A 20,561-nucleotide genomic window follows, 5' to 3' on the forward strand; every position below is an offset into this window, starting at 1 on the left:
TAAGAAACTCAACAAAATAATCTTGTAATTATGAGAGGAGTGTTCGCATTCTTTATACTTTTTATCATATCATTCTCACTTTTGGTTATATTTTTTTATATCTTAATTAGATATATACTTGTTTTATTAATCATCAGAGTGAAAGTGTAGTAGGACATTTGATATGATATAGTGATATACTATCATATTGAAAAGCATTTTTCAATACCAAATAAAAATTGATAACGCTTGTCCTTGCCACTTTAGACACTCTTTAATAATGGCTATTGCTTGTCCATTTTATAGTTGTGTGACTATATTTTAATTTTCTTGTGGTAGATACATAAAGACTAGGGTTTTGAACATGGGTATATATTGCCAAAATCTATAATAATTGTGCAAATTTGGAAAAAGTCACTTATGAGCTTGAGGTTTTAAGGCATAATACCTGTAATCCAACCCCTCGATAAAGTATGGAATCTTATTCCAAGGAAAAGAAAACAAGAAAACAACAATGATGATAACAACAAAAAAACTTAATTTGATTTTCAACTACGTAAAATCATCTCAGCACTAGATATATAATACTATAATTATATAACTTAAAAGTATTTTGATCAGAAAAAATACCGTTAAGTGAGTTGGTTTTAGACTTAAAAAGGGACATGAATGACTAAATTAAAGAATCAAAATCTAGAAAATCGTTGAAAGGGCATAATGATGGGAATTTGGAGATAATAATGCATGTTCCAAGGTGCTCACCATCCAAATTAATAGGAAAATGGTGGAGACAATTTGTTAATAAAGTATTATAAGGGAGGTTAGAAAAGAGCACCAAAAGAGATCCGCTTGTGTAAAGTCGACACGTGGAAACCCAAAAGTCGTCACTTTTAAGGTTGTTGCTGGCGTCCGGTAGACATATATTACGAAATAAAATAATAAATTAAAAATAAAATAAAATAAATTTTAATTTTTCAAGAGAGAGAGAAGGAGGTCAGATGTGGTCCGTATGTGTGGATTCTGTGGAAAATCTGTGTTTTAAAGTGAAGTAAGCAAAACCCAGGTAGAAGATAACCTTAGATACCCAGGGTTTCCATTTCTATCTCTTATCTTTTTCTTTTTCTCTATCTCTCTTAATACTACTCCACAGTCTATTCTTGGTGCTGAACAACAAGGGAAGAGAGAGAGAGAGAGAGAGAGATAGCCCAGAAAAAGAGAGAGAGAGAATGGGGAGAGGAAGAGTGGAGCTGAAGAGGATAGAGAACAAAATTAACAGGCAGGTGACATTTGCTAAGAGAAGGAATGGTCTTCTCAAGAAAGCTTATGAGCTCTCTGTTCTCTGTGACGCTGAGGTTGCTCTCATCGTTTTCTCTAGCCGTGGCAAACTCTATGAGTTCTGCAGCGGCCCTAGGTATTTTCTTCTCTTCATTTCCCTCTCCTTTGCTCTTGATTTGCTTCACCTCTATGCCTTGGATCTTACCCTATCTGTAAAGCCTTCTAGTCTTTTTGCTGTGAAAGATCTGTATGCTCTTGATCCTTTGTCTTGTTCTCTTTACAAATTGATGAGACTTCAGTAACTTCCATTACCCAAAGCTTCTCTTCTGATTCTGATGTTGTCTCATTCAACCAACCAAAGGGAAGATCTATTCCTTTCTTTGTTTTATTCTTTATATTGTTATGTTGCTGAAACACATCACATGCCAAGCTTTAAAAGTCATTTACATGGAATCCGCAGAGTCCTAGTGTGCTGGATCAGTTTCTTAACCTGCGGATAGAGCTATGATCTCTATAAGTGAAGACACACCTATATAGAGTTTAATTATTTCTGATTTATTTTCTGTCACATTAAAAAAATGGAATTCAGAGTGAGTTATAACCATTATTAATTGCTAGAGACTATGGTAGACCAGTAAGGATGATTTCGCTGTTAAGATTTGATCCAGAGATGTGATGATTTCTTTTGTAATGTTATTTGCTACACTTGGTGCAATAAAAGAACCGTTTTATTCAGAAAAGAAAAAGCAAAGCTTCCTGTTTGGTTTTCTAAAGCTGCAGATCTAAACAAAACCTTAAAGAAAAGTGTAAAATTGTTTGGTGAGGCTCTCTTTTTACTTTGTTTCCTCCTTTCTTAGTTACCAACATGTGCAGATGTGTAATTAAAGATCCATCAATCTGAAATGTGAATAATCCTTCTATGAATGGCTCTCTCTCTCTCTCTCTCTCTCTCTTTCTATACATATTTATAATGGATTGCATGCTATTATGGTACTGTATACAACAGTTACTATTATTGTTCTATTTTGGCATGTTAGCTAGCTAGGGTTTTTGTTATTTTGTCAAGTAATGCATAAGGTAGATCTTCAAAGAGATACTATGAACATGTATAGTAGATTTCTTTACACGTTTGAGCTATGGACATGGTTATGAAAGGTTTTTGAAGATAGTCTCACTTGTCTAAGGCTTCCAAGATTGTGTCAAGTTCAAATATTAGACACTAAGTTATGCCTCTATAGATCTTATTGTTGGAAATTAGAATCTGCTGCCATCAATTGTGTCCTATTAGGTAATTTATGATAATTATTTGGGAATGTAGACAACAATATTGCATTCTTCTACTTATTTCCCAAATGATTTATTTAGGATCGAGTTCGATTCTTTGTAATAGATCGAACTTCCATTGCCAAAGGTATGTTATCGAACCCAAAAAATAGAGCAACAGAAGAATTTGAGATTAAAAGAAATGGATCATGTTGAAATAGAATAGCATTCAAATACTTCGATTAACAAACAAAGAGCACAACTCTAGGTAACTGGTGTAAAGAAGCTGCTATTGGAGATGATGAAGATGAAGTCAAATACCTAAATTAGAAGTACTAACAATATTAACTGTACATGATCGTGACTAAATATACCCTTTGGTCCCAGCTTCTTAATAACATAGTGACTTTGATACCGAGAATGTGTTCCATATATTTTCAACAAAACGTCCATACTAAGATTAAGCCAGTTTGTAGAATACAATATTGTAAATAGAGAATCCTCCGGTGTTCCTTTCTCTCTCTATGTTAACTCCTAGCTTTTCTTTCATCTACACAAAAGTTTCTAATGGAAAGAGGTCGGGGGGTGGGAGGAGGGAGGTGGGTTGGGTCTTGGAGCACTCAAATTAAGGCATGTAATGGATGAACAAAGTTCTCCTTGGAGTGATTGTGACGAGTTAGGAGTGAATGGAGATTTCTAGGACAGCTAGTGAGTGGAATAGTCTTATTGTTTCCTTAAAGGTAGTTGGGTTGTTTGCTTGGTGGCTTTTGATAAGGGAGTTAAAGGGGTGCAACATTTGGCAAGAAGAAAAATTTATTAGCTCATATATGCATAGCATCCAATTAACATCATCTTATTAATTCAAAACTTTGAAGTAGTAATTTTATGAACCCTTTCTGACTTTTTGTTTTAGAGTGATGCATATATGTTTATGTGTAAAACATTATCATTAAAATCCAAAACATGGTAGTTAATTATTGTAATTCCCAGTATCTAGTTCATCCAAATTGTTCAATTTCCAAATCTTTTTTATTATGATTTCTTATGTTGAAGTAGGGAGATTTGCTTATAATTAAGTTTATTTACACACTCTGTGAGGTTATATTTGGTTCTTAAAACATACAAAGCAAAATATCAAGTAAAGAAGATAAAAAAGAAAAAAAAAAAGAAAAAAAAAAGTGAAAGAATATAAAAAATAAATTTAAAGTTAATAAATTATTTATATATACTACTTCAAAATCATTTTACTTATTTTAACCATTTGATAAAAGATCGAATAATTTGAAAATGCTCAAATTGTTAATTAATTTAAATTATATTTTATTTTCTTTTGTAATTTTTTATAAGACAATCAAATATGAAAAAAAATCATTTTTTAAACATATATTTTTTATTTTCTTAGTACTTCTCAAAACCAAATGTAACCTTACTTACTCCAACTTAAACTACATTCTATGAATCCTTTTTTGTCATGCATCTTCAAGTTTTATTTTAGTACCAAAACAAAATATTGCATCATTTTCACCGCAACACTAAAAAGGAGAAAAATCAAGGAAGAATCGGACTTCCATTGTTGTGTTAGCTAGGCTACTTCTTTACTACAATAGCTAAAAATCTTTTTAAAAATTATTATTATCTAAATAAGTCTTTATTATTTGTCTAATATTTTGTACATTTTTATTATAAAAAGTGCATTCAAATTTCATCTTATTTAAAAAATATATCAAATTCTCTAGTTTAATTCATTAAAAAAAAGTACTATAGAAAAACAAATAAAATGAGTTATTTTAAAACTTCTATACTTTCAAATATTTCATTCTTTAATTAATTAAAGGAAAATTTTAAGAAAAATATTTAAAAAAAATCCAAAAATAGAAAAAAAAAAAACGTCTATAAAAAATATATATATATATGATCCCATGAAATTTATCAAAAGTAGAAATATTAAGATTTAATAGCCATAAATGATACAATATTTAAAGGAAAAACATAACCAAATTTGTCTCTTTTATGCTTTGTAATAACAAATTCTTGAATAATTACTAAATTATTGGTCTTGAATTTTAAAATTTTCTTGAAGGCCTAGAACACATCTTAATCATGCTTCATGTCTTGCACCCCATGTTTTAGTTTGGTTTCCGAATCTTTTCATTCTGATTCCTTCCTCTCATCTGTCTTAGCATGGCGAAAACACTTGAGAAGTACCAAAAGTGCAGCTATGGTGCATTGGAAGCCAGCCAACCTGTCTATGAACTCACTCAGGTACGTACCTTCACATTTTCTCAATAATGCACTTTTAAATTCGAGAATATCCCGTTGGTGTTACGTCTATGTTTTATAAGACTTGAGTTATTTTTACTGAACATCGATTGACTTTAAGATAAGATGGTTAAAGTTTGATCCAATAATTGATATCAGAAGGAAAAAATCATAGGACTTGAATCACAAAAACCATCATAGTATTAAGCTCGAATTTTGGTGATATAATTTTCTAATTGGTTGTGTGAACTTTGAAGTGCTTCCATTTGGATCTACTATTATCATTTGGTTGATGGTCATTTTTCTTTGGAATATGTTGTACTTCACTGAGAGCTTATTATGACTTTGCAAGTGTGGCAATATCTAATGGTGATTATGTGATGAAGCAGAGCAGCTATCAGGAGTATTTGAAGCTAAAGACAAGAGTGGAGGTCCTACAGCGATCTCAGAGGTAATATACTATCATTACATGCATGCAAAACCAAGCTGCTATACCATGTTAGAGGTTATTATATTATAATATGATGTCTAATTCTTGGCACAATGTGTAAAAGCTAATTGTTTCTTGGTAACTTTGTTCTGAATCTCCTGAACGATTTAGACACCTTCTTGGGGAAGACTTGGACCCGTTAAACACAAAGGAGCTTGAGCAGCTTGAGCATCAACTCGAGATGTCCCTGAAGCAAATTAGGTCCACAAAGGTAACAAAATTTCTATTATAATAGAAAAACTATAGTATACCATTTTTGTTTGAATACCATTGTTATTTTTTTTCCAAAAGACTCGATTTCGATTTCATGGTCTATCTAAGGTTGTAATATGAGAGCATATTGTCATGGATTTAGGTGTTTTCTAAGCACTCTTAGATAATTCAAGACACTTGAAGTTGCTTAGTCAACATTCCCACTCAGTTAGCTTACTAGGCTAAACAAAGACTCCATAATGCTGTAAAGCTGATTTTGACATTGATATGCATTATCATCATCATTATCAACATCTACTGGCTTCCCACCACACTACTTATCATGATATACTTGCTTTCCACCACACTACTTTCTGATTTCCACTATGGAATAATGTTGAAATGGTTGTCAATTTCCAGCATGGGTGTGAGGTGTCCGACTCAGCAAACTAAGAAAACAACATAACCTGTAAGATGTTTGTCGGGGCCTAAAACAGCTGACATTATTCTGTGCACCCTTATATGATGCCAAGACAATTCTAAAATAGGAGTAACACCCTGTAGGCGTTACACGAGACAATTGATACCACTAGACATGCCTAACATTTACAAGATGATTCTAAATTGATGTTTTCATCTTTCCCACGTGAGGTCGAATATTATGATAGCCATGTCTGCTTCTCATCATGTCACTACGATCGCAAATTGAGAGGTCGAAGACCAAACCAAGCCCACACTAATCCCAACAATGGGAATTATTGGTTTGAATTGAAGTATCTACTGTTTACTTGTCTGACTTGCCCTTAGAATTCCACACTGCCTATGTTGAACCTGATCAGGGCCAAAGCCCAGCCAAATTTTCAAAGTTTGGTCGGCTCTAATCGCACCGTCCCTTGACTTTTATGGCAAAATTGACAGGAAAAAGTAAATTAAGAAAATATATACTTTAAAATAAAGGTAGTAAAATTCCAAATCTGACCAATCGGCCCGATGCCAAGCTGCCAAGCTCGGTTTTGAGCACATGGGATTGATTGCTGGGATGGTAAGACTGTAGAAGGGCTGTTTAACTAAATATGGCAGCCATACTTTTACATTTTTCTGATGACAGAATTGAGTGGGTAAAGGATTGTTTCAAATGAAGTTTGCAGTATTCGGGGATATTCTGACCGTTGTGTATGGTTTTCAGACTCAAAATATGCTTGATCAACTAGCAGATCTTCAAAATAAGGTATGTGTATCTCAAAATTTGGGCTTTAATTTTATAAGCTTGTGATGTTTATGGTCTAAATTGTGGGTGCAGGAACATATGCTAATTGAAGCTAACAATGCCCTGAGAAGGAAGGTACAAATTCTCAAATGAACCAGGTCTTTGATTTCAGATTGAAATCCTGTGTTATGGGAAGTGGGTCTGGTCAGTCTAGTCCAAAGGCCATTAACAGGCCTTCTAAGTCCAGCTTGGTTAAAGGGGATTTAGGAATTTGCTTCATTCTGAAAATGATTTATTGCATGAATTGTCTTACTTTCATTCTTATGGGACCTTTTGGCCTGCCTTGTTGCTACTTTTCACCAGTCTCCACACCCATTACCTATACTTGTTTTATTAATCACTGCCAAGCCATTAACTCGCTCTCAATTTTGTGATCTTTAGCTGGAAGAATCTAATGGAAAACATCCCCTTCAACAGTCATGGGAAGTGGCAGGAAACAGTGCTCTCTACAGCCGCCTTCCTGCTCAATCAGAGGGGTTTTTCCAGCCTCTGGAACGCAATTCCACATTGGAAATGGGGTACCATTCACCCCTTGATATCAGCCTTGGATTCTATACAAATTATAACATGAACATGCCAGGAACTGCTTAATTTTCACTTTTAACTTGTCCGTCTCCTTGTTACAGATACAATGCTGCAGGATCCAATGAGATAACTCTTGCGGCCCCATCCCAAAATGACAATGGATTTGGCCCCGGATGGATGCTTTGGATATAATCCAGTGGGAGATTGATGGGATTTTCTCACGAAATGCCTTTCAGCTTCTTTTTAATTTTTCGGATATCGATATATCTGTCTACTGCAACTTGTAATTATCATCCAAGACAATAAGTATCTATCAGTTGTAATGGCATAAAGGACAACACGCAGTTGCTTTCCAAACCTTGTAGCCATGACACCCCCTGTGGCATGAGACTGTTTGAATTGTAAGCTTGTGGATTTTGTGAGTATCTTAGGCTTCTTTTGGTTGGCATTTGAAAGGGAAATTTTACTTCATCTTTTGCTCTCCCTGGCAAAAAAGTGTGTATCCTTTTCCCCGGGATTGTAGACCCAGAATCTGTGAAATGGACTCAACAACTAAAATGACGCCCTGCCTAATAACTTTGTGTCACTTTGTGTATGATGTGTTCATTTATCTTGAGCAAGTTGTCTCTTTCTTCACACGTTTTTTTGTTTTCAATCTGTCGGCTCTACGTTGCTTTTCTCTCTGCAGTGATCTGCTACATTGGGCTGATAGATGGATATATATAGATTTGTTTGCTTGTTTCTGACATTTTCTTCAGCCTATTCTTTGCGGAATCGAGCTTGGGATAAGCCAAACAGCCCCCTCCAAGATACGCTAAAGGATCAGCTATTAAAGGTAACAAGCCATAAACTAAACAGCCTCTTTGGAACTGTTTTTCTGACTAGAAAACAGTATGATAATTTTTTAAAACATATTTTAATTAATTTCACTTTTTTTTTCTAGTGCTTGTTTTAAGGGTTAATCTCGTTAAAACCCGAGAATTAGTATAAATATACTAAGTCACCATAGTCGGATGGTACCTTGTAAATGTAAAAAATAAAATTTAGTTTTTAGAGAATAGTTAAACACTCTTATTTAAAATATTTTTACTTAAAATCTCTCTAAAAAAATAAATTTGATAAACAAAATAAATTTATAGGAATATGTTAATTGATGAAATTTAAAACTAGGTAGTTAAGTGTATTTACACAAAACCTCAAGGGTCTCAATAAAATTAACCCTTATTTTAAAATATAATTACAAGATAAAATTATTTTTTTTTAAATATTTGAAAATATATAAAACATGTTGAAATTATTTCAAGTTCTCAAATAAACTTTTATTCAAATCATTATTTTTAAAAGTTGCTTTCAAATTCTACCTTCTAAAACTATTTTTTCAGAGTTGTTGACTTTTGTCTAGATCCTTTATTAGGAATTGTTTTAAAAAACCGGTGTTTTGTTCTTTAGAACAAAAATAAAATTAATTTTTTTGAGAATTGTTTTTGAAAATATCATCAAGGCCTATCTATATTTATGTTGTATTGTATATAAATGAATTAAATGGGTGTAGCTTTACAAGCCCAAAAACTAACACAAGCCCTTCTAAAACTTTGGGCATTTTCAAAATTAATGGTTTCTTAAACCCTAACCCTACAACTCTTAAGACTGATCCCAACACCCTAATAGGCTGTGCATGAGTGTTACAATAAAGGGTAATTACCATTTTAAACTTTAGTTCCTCCTCTAATATGATAATTTCATATACCAACACATGAAAGTAGAAAGGGGTGGAACAGTAAAAGCAGTGTGCATGTGCAATGGAGAGGAAGCTTTTCTCTCGTGTCTGTCTTCTTGGGCTCTGTGTTTACTGTGTGGTCATGACTATGCTTTTGCCTGTTTAGGAAACCCTATTATTCAATTAAGCAAAAAGCAATCAAATCCTTTTAATAACGAACCAATCTGGTCAACTCCAACCAATAAAACAACCAAATGGATCTGTAGGTCACTCAAAATCTCATCTAAAACAATCATTACAACTTGATCTTGTCCCTAAACTTTATTGGCCCTAATCAAGAAGTATATTCCTTAAACAAGTTGTCTGATCAAGCCTCTTCTTTTTCCCTTTTGCTTTCTGCCTAAGCCGACCTTGGTTGAGGGCTAGTGTTCAGCTCCAACAACGAAAGAACCAAACTCTAGTACTGCCAAACATGGTCAGAAATGGTATTGGCTCACTGGAAGCTTCATTTCAAATAGGATTATGCCCAACAATTCTACCTCTAATTAGGAGCAACAAAGTCGTGAAGCGAATCGTTGGTACAACTCGAACCCAACATATTTTTTACAGTTTTAGATTTAATGTAATTATATTTGGATTCAATTGGCATCCACCTACATAACTTATTTTTTTATTTAATCTACATAACACGAATGATTAACCTTATTATAACTACAATATATTTGAAATAAATAAAATAAAATTGAGTTATAAAAATAATAAGATCGTGTTTAAATTGATGTTTTTAACTCATTATTATTTGTGTCGTTTATAAATCGACATATTTAATAGAATGAGACTACTTTTGACGAGATATTAACATAACTCATTAACATCAACTGCAATCCCTATCTCTAATCCGTTTTCCAAGCAAAACATTATTTGCATAATTATATTTGTGTTCTTTTCAATGAAATGTTCATCAAGAAATATAACAAATAACAAAAATAAAACATTATTCTTTCTTTGTTCTTGTTTGGTGAGATGAATCAATTCATTTTTTTCCTAAAGCTTGTGTCAGGGCAATGATATCATTAAAGTGAAAGGTAAATAGGTAAAAGAACTTGATCGGAAGAAAAAAAAATAGAAGAGAGATAGAGAGACTCGAACCTTAAAAAGGAAAAATTAATGAACTCACCACCACAACCTTATTAGTAAAAGACACTAATATTGTAAGACAAGTTTTGCTTGGTGGAAAAAGGTAATGTAGTGTATGATAAAATTGAAAATTAATTACTAAAAAAATGATAAATATTAAATTAGTAAAAGCAAAAAAAGTATTTTGTATTATCTTAGGTTTAAGTATTGGATTTAATTTGATCATTTGATAATAGAAACTAAATGATTCATTTCTACTATATTAATTTTATACTAATTATATGACATCTTTGAAAATTTAAGCATTATAAATAATATCTTATGAAGATAAGAATATATTATTTAAGTCAAGCAGTTAAATTTTCATTTAATAATTCAATTTTGTATGTTATAATTAAAACTATAAAAAAAATATTATCAATTTTTGTTCCATAAATGTAACAATTATTTTTCAACTGAGTTAAAATTTTGTGGCTAATTATCTTCCGCTAAAGAAATAATTAGTACTAAACCTCCGTCTAATACTTTGTCTTAACTTCAAAATTTTAATTTTAAAAATAAAAATTTTATTTATATTTTTTAGTTTATTTAAGTTCAATTTTAATTATAAAAAAAAGAAGTATTCTCCTCATTAATTTTTCATTTTTGTTACTATGTTTTTCATCTTAGTTAATATAATTTAATTATAAATAATAAATAAGTTATATGTACATATATAATTAAATACAATTTAACTTCACCATAAAAATATCTCATAAACAGTTAATAATAATAATAATAATAAATGTTGAATTATTTAATTTATTATTTCATTTTTTTTTATGAAAACTATTTAAAGTATGGTGGGCTCTAGAAAAATATTAGAAAACTAGAAATAAAAAGCATTAAGAGAAATCATTCTCTTCAAGTTAAGTGACATGGGAAAAAAAAAAAAACCAAGGAAGAATATATTATAAAAAAAAAAAAGGTTAAAATGATATTGATATTTTCCTTAAAAGGAAATAAGGAAAGTTTGAGAAAATATATTTGTCCATGACTTAGTGAGTATTTGGTAAGTCAATTTAATAACTTAAAATGACTTAATAATTTAATTTAAGTCATTAAATAAATTAAGTATGTTTGATAAAATAATTGAATGATATAACTTAAAGTAAAAAAAACAAAAATAAGTAATAAATAAAAAGAATTAACTTATTCTTAAATTCACATCTTCATTTTATCTCTTTACTATCATTTACCTTAATTCCATCATGATCTTTTTTATTACTTTACAACATGCATTATTACTCAATTTCATTTGCCCTAATTATACTTTATGAAAATAAATATATCAATTTGATAATTTAGAATAAATTTTAAGTTAATTTTATCAAATAACTTTAATACTTAAAAATAAAAATTAAGTAATAAGTTTTAAATTTTAATTTAATAATTTAAGTATAATTTAACTTAAATTCAACTTAACTTATTAAATAATAAGTATTAAGTTTTATCAAATATATCTTAATTTTTACTAAAAGAAACTTTTATATATTATTTTCTTTCTTTTTTTTTAATTGTTTTCAAACTTTTTTATAATTAAATATAGTTTTTTTTTTTTAAAAAAAAAACACAATCTATGATAAGAAAATCAATGAAAACAAATTATAAAGTAGAAGGTTGTAACAAAAAAAAAAAAAAAAAATCTTATATAACGTAAATAGTCTATAATAAATAAAAATAATGTATTACATAATTCACCTTATTGTTATTTTTATTTTTTTATTAAAATCATTTAAATAAAAATGATTGTAATTTCTTCTTCTTTTTTTTTTTCATTTACTCTTTAATGAAAGAATGGTTTTATAAATGAATCAGTAAAGTTTATTTAGAATTTTAATTTTTTATATTAAATAATTAAAAATATATATTAAAAAATCCAATTTCAACATAAATCAATTAAAAATAAAATTTGATTACATATAATTTCTAAAAATCAACTAAAATGGGTTTTTCTTAAGAATTTTAATTTCTTTATATAAACCAATATGAAAAAAAAAAGAAGATTTAAAAGGAAAAATAAAAAATAGGAAGTGTATTTAGATGTGGGAGGTGTTGCGGTGGTGTTTTTTTTTTTTTCCTTTTTTTTGGTACTCTAAAATACTTTTGAAAATAAGAAAGCGAAAACTTTAGTCAGACCGGCGATCCGATTTCCTAAACCTTGTAAAATACAGAGGGTCCAAGGCGCCGTCAACACCAACCAATAAAATATAGCTGTGCACAGTACGGACTCACAGAGTGGGGTTGTACGGACATTGCCCCCACAGTTCGGGCTGACGAAAGGGACAGGGGCAACTGTGCAAGTTTCTCACCAACCAATCACAAGTCGACAACGTTTTTGACGAAACCAGCACTATTTCCCAATACCACCTATACCCATGTCTCAAATGAGTCAAATCCCAAATGCAAACCACTTTCACTGTTTGGAACACTCTTATTGATTCATATATAGACACACTGCAACCCAAAAGAAGCGGTATTTTTGTTTTAGAAAAAATATACCATTTTTAGGGAGAAGAATGAGACTTCTCTATCTCTAGCTCTACTTGCAGCTGCCCCCTCCATACCTTTTTCATATCCTTCCTCTCTCTCCCCACCTTTTTTCTCTCCTTTTCTTCCGTTTTCTGGGCTTGGTTCTGGACTGCTGCTATATGAGGGGAAGAACATGGGTAGGGGAAGGGTTCAGTTGAAGAGGATTGAGAACAAGGTAAATAGGCAGGTGACCTTTTCAAAGAGGAGGTCTGGATTGTTGAAGAAGGCTCATGAGATCTCAGTTCTTTGTGATGCAGAGGTGGCCCTGATTGTCTTCTCCACTAAGGGGAAGCTCTATGAGTACTCCACCGATTCCTGGTTAGATCTTTCTTCTTCCTCCTCCTCTTCTTCTCCTGGAATTCAATCTGTTGGTTTTTCTCTTGGTAATTCTATTATTTCATGAGCTTCATCCATTGCTTTGTGTTAATAATCTTGGATATATATTTCCCTGAGACTAATGGAACTGTAGATTTTGTTCTTTGCATATATTAAAATACCTTTCTCATCTGGGTTTTGTCTCAGAATAACAGGAAAAAACAAAAGCAATTCCCACTTATTATCTTTTATGCTTTTTTCATTGAGGTTTCATTATCATTGAACAGTTTTCAAATTATCATCCAATAGTGAAAGTTATGTACATTGAAATGTTGGCTTTGCTCTTAAATCTCATGCAAATACACCACCCAGCAATTTTGTTTTGTGTGTTGTCTGTCTGAGAGAGAATCCTGATCAAAGCATTTACATTTACCTTGGTATGGACTTGCTGGGCACTGAAAATGAGCTCAGTGAAGGGATCTGTCATTCTATTTAATATTACTTCTTTATTTGTTTCTTGATCCATGTACGTAGTACCTCCATTTTCCTCTTTGGTAAAAAAAGGGCTCCTATGCCAAATTAGTAGGTTTATGGTTTTTATTTATTTATTTTTTTATTTTTTTATTTTGTTTGGGTGGATGTTGTTGGCTGTTCATTTCAAAGTACTGGTACTACCTCTATTTCCTTTTTTGTTATAAAGGGTCCTCTTTGATATTCATTATACTTTTTTTCCTCTTTTTCCTTTTTTGATATTATAACTTTATTAACACAACGTAGTACCTCGAAATCTGCTGGGAAATCTTTAGGAATAAAGTGATCTTTTTTTTTTTTGTTTAATAATTGATCAGACATTATGAGGTTCTACTGCCTCCTTCAAGTGAAGTCTTTTCACTGGCTGTGTGTCACAGCCAGCTAATAGTTTTTCATTATGTGGTGTTTGGTCATCAAGAACACTGGTAGAAAAGAAGGCAGCCGACTAGGTGGGATGGACCTTTGAATATGGTAAACATAAATTTCCAAATTCCAAGTTCTACTTTATTTTCTTTCTTCTTTCCTTCTAGTTCCTCACCAGCCAAACAAGTGGGTATTGTCTGAAATGCACTTGGGGTAGGATTTATGTACTTTACTGGGCATATGGATGTGAACAACGCCTGTCCTATAATAAATTAAGCATTCAATTGCAGTAATGAAAGGCTAAACACACACACAACAAAATGAGCTGTACAAACATAAGTTTACATGTATGCTAGTAGAACTCAACGATTCCTAGCTTACTACTCTATGCTTTGACCTATTTCACTTGAGCTTGAGCCATTATAAGGACTCATGGAGATCTCAGAGTTTATTGGACTCCATTAGCCAATTAAAGGCCCTTGCTTTGGCTCTCCTGTCTGACATTTGGCTATGATCAGTTCTTTTAGATCCCTGAACTATTGGAATTATTTGATCTTTTGGCTTCTAGCTAGTCATGAACTTGAGTTTTAAGGCTACTGATTGCTTGACCAAATAACCGTTACTTCCTGACACAGTAGGAGGAAAGTTTTTGCCAGCATAAGGTTTGTGTGGGTAACTGGAAGGCGATTCTTCAATCAACAACTGAATCTGTATTAGTTTTGAAGATAATAAGATATAAGTTCTAGTGCTATATTCTGCTTCAAATCATTCAGCATGCTCTCACTTAAAATTGTAGCAAGTATGTTTTTACTTTACTTTTGTTCACGAATATAAAAATTATATTTTCTCATAGTTCAATGATGGGTTCAGTATCTTTCTGGATTTGGGACTTCTCCTGTTGATATTCTTATCAGATATTACAGTAGTTCGTAGGTTACTAGATTTTACATTATCCCCATGTCTCATGAGGATTCTTTATCTTTGAATGACTGACCATCCAGTCTCAAAGTCATAATGATATTTCAATCTTTATCAAACTTCTCCAATTCAGAAAGTAGTCGAAACTCTCTGGGATGATCAGGTACTAATTATTCCCATTTCTTATTGTTATCACATATGTTTTTCTATCTCTATAAGAATCATAGATGGGATCAAATAAATTATGGCATTTTTCCATCATTCCGTTCATAGACATGGGTAATAATGTAATATAACGCATCTGGATACTTTTCTAGTACCATTAAATGACATCTTAGCTCACCTTTCAAAGCTAGCTAGTTTACCTAGTTTACAGGAATCGCTGACTTTCCATAATGATTGTGTCTCCTCAATCACAAATCTCCGTAAGTGGGCAGCCAGCATCTCTTACTAGCAATGACTTGTTGATTTTCGAGATGTCATCTGCACTATCATCTGGTAGAACTGAACGTGAGTGTGTCCACCAACGTATCCTGTCAAGTCACTTTAATCACTCATCCTTAAGGCTAAAGGAATGCCCTTTGAGTAAAGCATCAATGCCCCATGTGATTACTTTCTTCCTAGCATGATTAATCATAAACTCTGATTTTTCCCGTTTCTGCTGTTTTTTTTTTTTTTTTTTCTTTTTTTTTTTTATCCTTCGAGGAGAAAATTGTTTGTTTCAGTGTTTCCCATCAGGTTTTCAGCCATGAAATCCATTCGAATAAATCTCCACGGTACTAAATGTTCAAATATCAAACCTTGTGATGTGACGACTGTTGATCCCGCCGCGCTTATATGCAGACTAGCAACCGTACTTGAGAGAGAGAGTTGGACAGGTTGAGAAATGACGTTATTAAGTACATACATTTCATACAGGGGTACATCTTGAGCGGGGATGGGTCAAAGTTGGGTCAAAGTAACTTTAACCTGATTCTCTTGTGGGTTTGAACCATCATTTTAAATATTTTGATTGAACTTATGTTAGGTTTTTCTCACCCAAAATCAATATAGGTTTGGACCCAGGTCAACCATCACAACTTGAAGTGAATTTAATATTTTTATATATTATGTTATGTAATAATATTTATTTTCTTTTTATATATACTTTTTATTTTTTTAGAAAGGTAGATTACCTATAAAAAAAAAATAGAAAGATAGATAAATTTATTTTTAATTTTTTGGTGTCATTTTGAAATTTTATCCTATTTACTATTTAAGTTTTGGTATAAATATAAAAAAAAAAAAAAGTTTTTTTAAAAAACATCTGAAATGAATTTTGAATTATACAATATGATCAACCCAACCAATTTGAGTTTACTTTAATCAACTAAAACTCAACTCAAATTTAAATAAATGAGGTTGGACTAAGTTAAGTACTTCAAATTAAAGGTTGAATTGGGTTTAATTTAAGTTAATTGTTTTTTAATTTAGATTGGATTTGGATTAGCCATCAATCCAACCAAACTCAAATATCAATCCTAATTTCAAGTGGTTTTAATAGTCTCTTTGGAAGTGGTACATGTTATTTATACTTACCAATCAATTAAATGGGTTAACTTCTTCCTTCTTCTTTTTGTTCATTAGGTGTGAAGATAGAGGAGGCAAACATATATTTGCAGCTATTTTAATTTGAACTTTGGTGTTTTAGTTTGTGAGTGTTTGGTAAACTAACTTAATAACTTAATTTAAGTCATTAAATAAATTAAATATGTTTGATAAAATAAATTAATGGTATGACTTAAAATCAAATACAATTTTAAGTAATAAATAAAAATAATTAACTTATTTTTAAGTCTACGTTTTCATTTTACTTTTTCATACTCATTTGCCTTACTTTTTCATACTCATTTGCCTTAGTTATCTTTACAATCTCCTTTGGTACTTCACAATTACCACTGTTACTCAACCTCTTTTACCCTAATAAGAATAAATATGTTAATTTGATGATTTAAAATAAGTTTTAAATTAATTTTATCTAACTTTAATATTAAAAGTAAAAATTGAGTAATAAGTTCTAAGCCAACAACTTAAATATAATTGAACTTAAAGTCAACTTAAGTCATTAAGAAATAAGTATTAAGTTTTACCAAACACTCTTTTACACTTTCCATATTTTTCTTTTATTTTATTGTCCTTTTTCTTCTTTCTCTTTTCTTTTTATAAAAACACTTAACAGTGTTCTCTTAGCAATAGAACAAACTACCTCTATATTATTGTAGTTAGGATAACTTAATCATCTTATCTGAAAATTAATTGTTGTCAATATGGTCAAGCTAATCTGATTTGTTGTTACACTTATTCACACTCATCCTGAACTTAACCATTCAGGTACATAACTTGGCCCATCTCACACAACACACTCATCTCAGGGCTTTAAGTAATAAATAAAAATAATTAACTTATTCTTAGGTCTACGTCTTCATTTTACATTTTCATACTCATTTGTCTTAGTTACCTTTACAATCTCCTTTGCTACTTCATGACTACCACTGTTACTCAACATTTTTTACTCTAATAAAGATAAATATGTTAATTTGATAATTTAGAATAAGCTTTAAGTTAATTTTATCTAACTTTAATATTGAAAGTAAAAATTGAGTAATAAATTTTAAGTCAACAACTTAAATATAATTTAACTTAAAGTCAACTTAAGTTGTTAAAGAATAAGTATTAAATTTTACCAAACACTCCTTTACACTTCCCATGTTTTTCTTTTATTTTATTGTCTTCTTTCTTCTGTCTTTCTCTTTTCTTTTTATAAAAACACTTAGCAGTCTTCTCTTAGCAATAGAACAAACTACCTCTATATTATTGTAGTTAGGATAACCTAATCATCTTATCTGAAAATTAATTGTTGTCAATATGGTGAAACTAATCTGATTTGGTTTTACACTTATTCACACTCATCCTGAACTTAACTATTCAGGTACATAACTTGGCCCATCTCACACAACACACTCATCTCAGGGCTTTAAGTAATAACTAAAAATAATTAACTTATTCTTAAGTCTACGTCTTCATTTTATTTTTTCATACTCATTTGCCTTAATTACCTTTACAATCTCCTTTGCTACTTCACGACTACCACTGTTACTCAACCTTTTTACCCTAATAAGGATAAATATGTTAATTTGATGATTTAGAATAAGTTTTAAGTTAATTTTATTTAACTTTAATATTGAAAAAAAATTGAGTAATAAATTTTAAGTCAACAACTTAAATATGATTTAACTTAAAGTCAACTTAAGTTGTTAAAGAATAAGTATTAAATTTTACCAAACACTCTTTTACACTTCCCATGTTTTTCTTTTATTTTATTGTCTTCTTTCTTCTGTCTTTCTCTTTTCTTTTTATAAAAACACTTAGCAGTCTTCTCTTAGCAATAGAACAAACTACCTCTATATTATTGTAGTTAGGATAACCTAATCATCTTATCTGAAAATTAATTGTTGTCAATATGGTGAAACTAATCTGATTTGGTTTTACACTTATTCACACTCATCCTGAACTTAACTATTCAGGTACATAACTTGGCCCATCTCACACAACACACTCATCTCAGGGCTTTAAGTAATAAATAAAAATAATTAACTTATTCTTAGGTCTATGTCTTCATTTTACATTTTCATACTCATTTGTCTTAGTTACCTTTACAATCTCCTTTGCTACTTCATGACTACCACTGTTACTCAACATTTTTTACTCTAATAAGGATAAATATGTTAATTTGATGATTTAGAATAAGCTTTAAGTTAATTTTATCTAACTTTAATATTGAAAGTAAAAATTGAGTGATAAATTTTAAGTCAACAACTTAAATATAATTTAACTTAAAGTCAACTTAAGTTGTTAAAGAATAAGTATTAAATTTTACCAAACACTCTTTTACACTTCCCATGTTTTTCTTTTATTTTATTGTCTTCTTTCTTCTGTCTTTCTCTTTTCTTTTTATAAAAACACTTAGCAGTCTTCTCTTAGCAATAGAACAAACTACCTCTATATTATTGTAGTTAGGATAACCTAATCATCTTATCTGAAAATTAATTGTTGTCAATATGGTGAAACTAATCTGATTTGGTTTTACACTTATTCACACTCATCCTGAACTTAACTATTCAGGTACATAACTTGGCCCATCTCACACAACACACTCATCTCAAGGCTTTAAGTAATAACTAAAAATAATTAACTTATTCTTAAGTCTATGTCTTCATTTTAGTTTTTCATACTCATTTGCCTTAATTACCTTTACAATCTCCTTTGCTACTTCACGACTACCACTGTTACTCAACCTTTTTTACCCTAATAAGGATAAATGTGTTAATTTGATGATTTAGAATAAGTTTTAAGCTAATTTTATCTAACTTTAATATTGAAAGTAAAAATTGAGTAATAAATTTTAAGTCAATAACTTAAATATAATTTAACTTAAAGTCAACTTAAGTTGTTAAAGAATAAGTATTAAATTTTATCAAACACTCCTTTACACTCCCATATTTTTCTTTTATTTTATTGTCTTCTTTCTTCTGTCTTTCTCTTTTCTTTTTATAAAAACACTTAGCAGTCTTCTCTTAGCAATAGAACAAACTACCTCTATATTATTGTAGTTAGGATAACCTAATCATCTTATCTGAAAATTAAATGTTGTCAATATGATTAAGCTAATCTGATTTGTTGTTACATTTATTCACACTCATCCTGAACTTAACCATTCAGGTACATAACTTGGCCCATCTCACACAACACATTCATCTCAGGGCTTTAACTCATCCCGATGGCTAAGGTGGTACCTAATCATCTCCAGCCTTACACACGGAGTCATTTTTCAATCATCATTTTTCTAGGAAGCAACATTGCCGTAAACTTAATAGTTATATGCTTAGGTTAGGATTTAATATTTTACTACCTTCTGGTTGCTTGGGTGGACATGAAATATATACTGTGAAACATGCTTCAGTTTGGCAAAACATTATCTGATAATGTGCTATTCAAGTGTTCATTAGTCATATATAATTGAAGCCAGATCTCAAGCATAATCGGGGACATATTCTACATATATGCACATGCTAATACAAGGTTACCCTCTTGGTTAAACCAAAACAATGTTTTGATACACAAGCTTGAGGCCATAGTTTAAGGATATGGAAACCTTGTATTGATGGTTGGATTCCATTTGTTGAATGTCTTTTCTGAGGCTCTATTCTACTGAGTCATGAACTTTTATTGAAATTCTTATTATTACTGTTTAATTTCAAAGGAAAGCACCTTACCAGGATGAGGAGCATGCCATGGAATCTAAGTTGATTCCTGGGAATAAAAGGATAGGCCTCTTGCAAGAAGATCAAGGGCCAAATGTTATCCACTTTGGTTCCCATTTTTCGTGGTGATGATATCCTACTTCACTCAAAAAAAATGAAGAAAAAGCTTTCTTTCTTCTTTTTTTTTTTCTTCCTTTTGGTGTGTTTTATTACAGGATGCCTTTCCTCAACACTATTGAATGATACATGAACAAGTTTCATTTCTCTTCCCTTTAATATTATGAATTAGAAATTCTGGTAATGATATCTAAACTCAAAACACCAAATTTTCAATGAAAAAATACATGAAAATTTTGGAAGCAATGTAAGACTCACATTGGATAATAAACCAAAATATGTCTTACATCCAAAATTAAGAAAGTTGACCTTTGATATATAGATTCCTTCAATGATCTCGTC

At 30.8% G+C, this 20,561-nt stretch overlaps 2 protein-coding genes across 5 annotated transcripts; both read left to right on the top strand.

Annotated features, from left to right (window-relative positions):
• Positions 1-985: 985 nt before the first annotated feature.
• Positions 986-7,866, top strand: LOC117904302 (agamous-like MADS-box protein MADS2). Of its 4 annotated transcripts, none has more exons than XM_034816838.1 (8): positions 986-1,390; positions 4,698-4,779; positions 5,163-5,227; positions 5,378-5,477; positions 6,600-6,686; positions 6,759-6,800; positions 7,107-7,243; positions 7,352-7,866. In XM_034816838.1, the coding sequence occupies exons 1-8, from the start codon at positions 1,206-1,208 to the stop codon at positions 7,440-7,442; spliced, it is 789 nt and encodes a 262-aa protein (XP_034672729.1). In that variant the 5' UTR covers positions 986-1,205; the 3' UTR covers positions 7,443-7,866. The 4 variants fall into 4 exon arrangements, with proteins under 4 accessions (XP_034672729.1, XP_034672732.1, XP_034672730.1 ...); XM_034816841.1 differs by having other exon boundaries at positions 988-1,390; positions 6,645-6,686; XM_034816839.1 differs by having other exon boundaries at positions 988-1,390; positions 5,166-5,227.
• Positions 7,867-12,633: 4,767 nt separating this feature from the next.
• Positions 12,634-20,231, top strand: LOC117904127 (agamous-like MADS-box protein AP1). Its single transcript, XM_034816643.1, has 2 exons — positions 12,634-12,993; positions 20,102-20,231. Exons 1-2 carry the CDS (start codon positions 12,809-12,811, stop codon positions 20,229-20,231), a joined length of 315 nt encoding a protein of 104 aa, XP_034672534.1. The 5' UTR covers positions 12,634-12,808.
• The last annotated feature ends 330 nt before the right edge of the window (positions 20,232-20,561 follow it).

The sequence above is a fragment of the Vitis riparia genome, chromosome 17 (genome assembly GCF_004353265.1).
Source record: "Vitis riparia cultivar Riparia Gloire de Montpellier isolate 1030 chromosome 17, EGFV_Vit.rip_1.0, whole genome shotgun sequence".
NCBI lineage: Eukaryota > Viridiplantae > Streptophyta > Magnoliopsida > Vitales > Vitaceae > Vitis > Vitis riparia.